This window comes from Dermacentor silvarum, chromosome 8 (assembly GCF_013339745.2).
Source record: "Dermacentor silvarum isolate Dsil-2018 chromosome 8, BIME_Dsil_1.4, whole genome shotgun sequence".
NCBI lineage: Eukaryota > Metazoa > Arthropoda > Arachnida > Ixodida > Ixodidae > Dermacentor > Dermacentor silvarum.
In genome coordinates this window covers 238,577-244,576 of record NC_051161.1, presented here as the reverse complement: position 1 = coordinate 244,576, position 6,000 = coordinate 238,577, and the positions used below count along the sequence as shown (strand labels likewise).

Below are 6,000 nucleotides of genomic sequence, written 5' to 3'. Positions count from 1 at the left end.
CAACGCATGAAGTAGTAAAAAAAAACGGAAACACATCGTCTCCTGCCGAGATTCGAACCCCGGTTTTTTGCGTGGGAAGCAGACATTCTACCTCTGAGCCATGGCGGGCTGAGTGCTACCGATCGCAGCGCCCCAAGCGGCGTTACGGTCGTTTGGCTTCACTTTCAATGCATTGAAAATGCAGCCGTTCCGGGCACTCTCCATGTTCTAGTACACTGTACCCTAGCTGAGCCGTGCTCCCTCAAGGGCTGCAGAAAATAGCGCCAACCTTTCCCTTTCGAACCACTTGCTACCTCTCGTGGTGTTAAAGCACCTACAAATCGCTCCACGTGCACCATCGCACTGATACAGCTATACGGGATTTCCGACGTGCGCCTACTTGCTTTACATGTTACCGAGCTGAGTTGAGCCGAGGCCGTACACGTAGGCAGGCCGGACTCGCGCATGACACGCGTCCGTTTCGTGCGCCGTGTCTTCGGTGCGCGACTTGCCATTGCTTCCAAGCTTGATACATCTTCTCGTGCACTACGTCCACGTGACTCCGTCTAACCATCTAACGTGCCGACATCGAAGAAATATCCCGCTGTCTGTGATCAGTCATGACCGGCATCAGGAAGGACGAAGTTTTACTTGTCGGATCTAGTGCTGCCGTCGCTGAACAAATCAAAACTGGTACGTGGCTGAGTCTTCTCTCCTGCGTGTTCTTGCTGCTAAGCAGATGACTGTGGAATTTTGATTAGCGATTGAATCAGTGCTTATTGCAGGGGGGGGGGGGGGGGGATGCCGTCAGCTGTGGGCTCGTCAAATCATCATCATCAGCCTATATTTATGTCCACTGCCGGACGAAGTCCTCTCCCTGTGTTCTCCAATTACCAGTAGCGCACCCAGGATATCTGCCAGAGGGGGGGGGGGGGGGGGGGGGGGTTACAGTTTGCCAATACCATCTAAGCAGCCCTAATTGCGATTTCTTCACGGGAAATTGTCAAAAAATGCGCTTTTTGCGAGTGTGCAGACGGTTGCGCGTCTTACATCTTAGTGGCAGTACTCAAATGCGCAAGAAAAGGGATTAAACAAAAGGGGTTAAGTCGGCCTCAGGGGGGGGGGGGGGTTACAACCCCAGATACCCCCCCCCCCCCCCGGTCGGTGCGCCACTGCCAATTACCCTTGACTTGCGCTAAGTGATTCTAACTTGTGCCTGCAACTTTCCTAACTTCATCTCCCCACCTAGTTTTCTGCCGTCCTCGACTGCGCTCGTCAAATACCAGTGCGTAAAAAAAAAAGAAAAAAAAAAGGGGGGGGGGGGGGACGGAGCGTATGATAGTGCTGTGTAATGTATCTTCTATGTTCGTCCCTACCTTGTTTTTTACCCGGTGGTATTTGGCAATGATGAATAATCAACTTTCCCGAATTTCACCTTTAGTACAGATGTGGGAACAAACAGAAAAGTATGTTGAGGGGGGGGGGGGGGATTTTGACAGGGGGAACTTATAGGGGTTCGTCTTTTCATTTAACCGCTGTTGTGCAACACACAAGTGATTTGTTCTGTTATTTTCCCTTCTCTGTAACGTCAACCCCTTTTATTACTATAGGAATTATAGGGACACTTAACGAATTTTCGCCGTCGCCGTGGCGCTCCGCATATATTTAGACATGTGCATGGTGGACTGACCTCCAAGCGAAAGAACAGAATCACTAATGTTGCGCGCTTTCTAGAACAGATCGCGCGGGAGAGAGGGAGCCATTAGAGTTACAGCCTATACAGTAACTCTAGGGGCCATCCGTCGGGGTCCCGCCAGCTTGGCCTATGTGCATTAGAAATGCACGCCCAAGTATAATAAGTACAGTTAGAACTCTATCTAACAAAACCCGATTTTACAAAGTACCCTATCAAACAAAGAAATTTCCATTTCCTGGCAGGTAGGTACCAATAGGGTTCAATGTTGACATCAACCCGAATTTAGAAAACTAATGGCCACAAAACCCGATTTCTGAAGTAAATGAGTAAAAAAAGTGGTGATTTCTTTCTAATTTTGACACAAACAGGTTTTTCTTCAAGAGGGAACTCTAAGGGCCCATTCACACTTGCAACTAGGCGAGGTCGCGCGACTGATTGCGACTGGCGACCAGAAAGCTACTCAAGACGAACAATGTTCACACTGACAAATGCGACCTACGAGTTGCTAAACCAAAATGTCTCAAGATATGCCATTCACGTCTGCTTGAAATGTCACCGCCGCGCAAAATAAGCATCAGTGTATACGGACGTCCTGTTCCTTCGCATCTGATTGGTTCAGCTGTTCTGTGACTGCGGTCGCACGACTGAAAAATCGAGCAGTGAGCTACTGGCCCGAAACGGTCGCATTTCGAGAAAAGCGACCATTTGCGACTACTTGCGACTGGTCGCTTTGCGACTAACTTGGTCGCGCGACCTTGTCTAGTCGCAAGTGCGACCTTGTCTAGTCGCAAGTGCGACCTTGTCTAGTCGCAAGTGCGACCTTGCCTAGTCGCAAGTGTGAATGGGCCTTAACGCTATGTAGCGTTAATATTTTAGATTTTGAAGGATCAAAATATCCTATTCCCGATTTTATGAACTTCCCGATCTAACAAAATAATTTGAGCTTGGTCATCGCTTAGTTAAATCGAGTTTCAACAGTAATATAACGTGTTCTGAAGCTTATTTTCCTGCGCCCTTTCTTTTTTTAATAGGGGGGGGAGGGGGTGCCGGGAAGCTGAGAAAAACAGCGAATGTCAAAGGGCTGCTTCACTCAGCGGTTAGTAGTACGTTAAATTACACCTTATGTAATAAATACACTTTTGATGCAATGCGAAATGTAACATGGACATAAGGCACAAATAAAAAGACAATACACATGGTTCCATGTGCCTTCTTGGGTCCATGTTACGTTTTGCGCTGCATTGAAAGTGTTCCTGATGATTCACCAACAAGCCCCTTCGCTAACCTTGTAATAAAGAACCATGAAATGAAGCAAGAAACACAAATTCGAAACAGCCGAACACCTACCTAGACCTTTGTCAAATGACAGTGCCGGGGAATTGCAGAAAGACAGATTCTTGCACATATCAGTGCAACACGCAGATGCCACACGTATGCCATCTCTGGCGGGATTTTGTGCAATTGTATTTGCAATGATGTCCTTTTATTATTATTATTATTATTATTATTATTATTATTATTATTATTATTATTATTATTATTATTATTATTATTATTAGGGATTGTAACAACCAAATCCATGGCACTTCCACTTTTTTTTTTTTTTGCATTTAATAGCGACTCCCGCAGATGAAATACCTCGAAGGAGTCTGGTGGACATCTATTGATTTTTAGTATTATGCTCCTAGTCTATATCCCGTATTGTTGCGTAGATTTGAACACCTGCATGCTGGGAAATTCACATTCACTGTTGGTACAAGGCATTGGTTCAAGTATCTTCTTTAGTTAAGTGCCTGTCATCAACCAAGTTTCGAACTTTCATTTTTGCTAGCCATTCGCGTCCAAGTTTTTTAATCATGCATGATTTCTCATACAGTTCGCACACGCAGCAATGAAATTAGCCCGTTCAGGCATGTTTTTATCCATGCCAAAGGTTGCATTCACAATAACGGAAGTAGTAAAGGAATAGTGCTCGAATTGAACTTATGTGATTCTATGTGACGAACTAAAACCATTAAATCGCGTAATTGTGTCAGGGGCACCTACGAAAGTACAGGCGTTTACTGAACAGAGATAACATGAGTGTTTACAGATGCACCCAGCATGTACAAGAAAATTTTATTGGTGCAGTAAAGCATAGGAAAATACTTGATAAGTGTAAAAATGCGGCTTTGTTGGTACAACATACTGCAAGTGAAGTGAAAAAAACAAACAGGGATAGACGGAATACAACAGCACATTTGTACAACAGCACGGTTTTGTACCCTCCGTCTATCCCTGTTTTCTTGTGCTTCACTTGCATTAGGAAAGTACCTTTATGCATTGTAACAGTATTCTAGATTGAGCTGTCAATTCATTGCACATGACTTGGTGCTTGAAATGTTTTTTGCAGACATAGTCTGTCGGCTGAAGGGATTGCATACACTGTTTAGGCGATCATAGTCTTTTGGGGCAAAAAACAGCCAGAATTTTTTTCAGCAGGACTTATAACCCATGTTAAAATGAGGGACAAAGCATTTTTTCCCCATTATGCGCTAAAAAGCTTGCCACATTGCTGAGAAAGTGCACGCAACACGACCGTGTGCTCTCATTTTCCCTTTAACTTAATGTACAAGACGGGCCTCCACAGTTTCCAAATTACCCTCCCCATCTACAAGCTGAACATCAGAAACTGCAGTATAGCAAGTTTCGGAGATGCTCTCTCCACTGCGCCGGGCAGTTCATACACCTCGTATTCTTCCACCGTGGGTATGTGTATGCTATATGCTTATTCATGCCATACATGCTGATTATATTGCTGCAATATTCAATCACTAAAGTTGCACACACCAGGTCTTACGTTCATGACTAAATTATTCCTCGGAATTTTAAGAATGGCAGCCCAGAAACAAATGTCATAAAACATAACATTCACAGTACCTGCTTTTTATCTTAAGTCTTCTCAGACTAATAAAATATTAAAAGTATTCATCATCATCATCAGCCTATATTTATGTCCACTGCAGGACGAAGGCCTCTCCCTGCGATCTCCAATTACCCCTGTCTTGCGCTAGCCTATTCCAACTTGCGCCTGCAAACTTCCTAACTTCATCATCCCACCTGGTTTTCTGCTGTCCTCGACTGCGCTTCCTTTCTTTTGGTATCCATCCTGTAATCCTAATGGTCCACCGGTTATCCATCCTACGCATTACATGGCCTGTCCAGCTCTATTTCTTTCGTCTAATGTCAACTAGAATATCGGCTATCCCCGTTTGTTCTCTGATCCACACTGCTCTCTTACTCCTAAGATTTTTCGTTCCATCGCTCTTTGTGCGGTCCTTAACTTGTTCTCGAGCTTCTTTGTTAACCTCCAAGTTTCTGCCCCATATGTTAGCACTGGTAGAATGCAATGATTGTACACTTTTCGTACAAAACAATATCAGTGCTCAAACCTGAAAGTGATGTAATTTTACTGGAGCGGATCTTTACGGGCAGCGGAGTGGCACCTGTGTAATGGCATGTTAAAGCTTTTAAGGGAGCTAGAAATTTTGGTGTACCCGCGTATGTCACATCCAAGTTAAACGGATCCACATATAGTGAGAACACAATCCGAGAAGTTCAAGGGCAACGTTAAGTCTTTCTATTGCAGTCAGTGCTTTGTTCATCGGGTGAAACTGCCAATTTTTTTCTAGGATGGTGCAAGGTGTCTGGATACATGTGTGTAATCGTTCCACATGTGCAGGAACGCAGCAGGCACTCAAGTATGCCTCCCTGGTGACACTGACAGTTCAGAATGCTGCCCTTAACCTAACCATGCGGATGGCTCGCACACAGAAGGACCTTTTCATAGCCAGTACTGCTGTTATAATGGCTGAAGTGATAAAGCTTGCAACGTGCCTCATCATGGTACGTGTGGATGAAGGCAGCTTCCAGAAGTGGCGTTCTTCTATTCACCGCATTGTAGTGTTGCAGCCCATGGATACACTCAAGGCAAGTGCACATACATGAGAAGTTGTATTGCATGATTACGTTGTTGAGGAGCATTTTTTAATTGTGTTGTAACATGCATAAAAAAATGAAATACAGGTATTTGTTTTTGTGGGCAACATAAAACAAATCTTTTTCCAGGGTTGCGAAGTTTGTGAACAAGTTTCCTCTTCTTATATTTTTTCAGTACAGAATTAAATATGAGGATTGAGGAATGGGTCTAATCTTGGTACCCATGGCTAACACCTTGCAGCCTTTTGAGGAGTTCTCACAATAGCTTGGCAGTGCATTCAAATAGTAATGGCAGAAGCAGCTAGACATTGTACTTATTGGTTCCAAGGAAGAGACAAAAGAAAATG

At 44.4% G+C, this 6,000-nt stretch overlaps 1 protein-coding gene across 1 annotated transcript in view; it reads left to right on the top strand.

The window, feature by feature from the left end:
- The first annotated feature begins 207 nt into the window (after positions 1-207).
- Positions 208-6,000, top strand: part of LOC119460510 (UDP-galactose translocator-like) — a 51,707-nt gene continuing 45,914 nt past the window's right edge. Inside the window, exons 1-2 of the mRNA XM_037721428.2 lie at positions 208-672; positions 5,397-5,644. Of these exons, the coding sequence (XP_037577356.1) occupies positions 600-672; positions 5,397-5,644 (321 nt within the window). The 5' untranslated portion in view covers positions 208-599. The remainder of the gene's footprint in view (positions 673-5,396; positions 5,645-6,000) is intronic.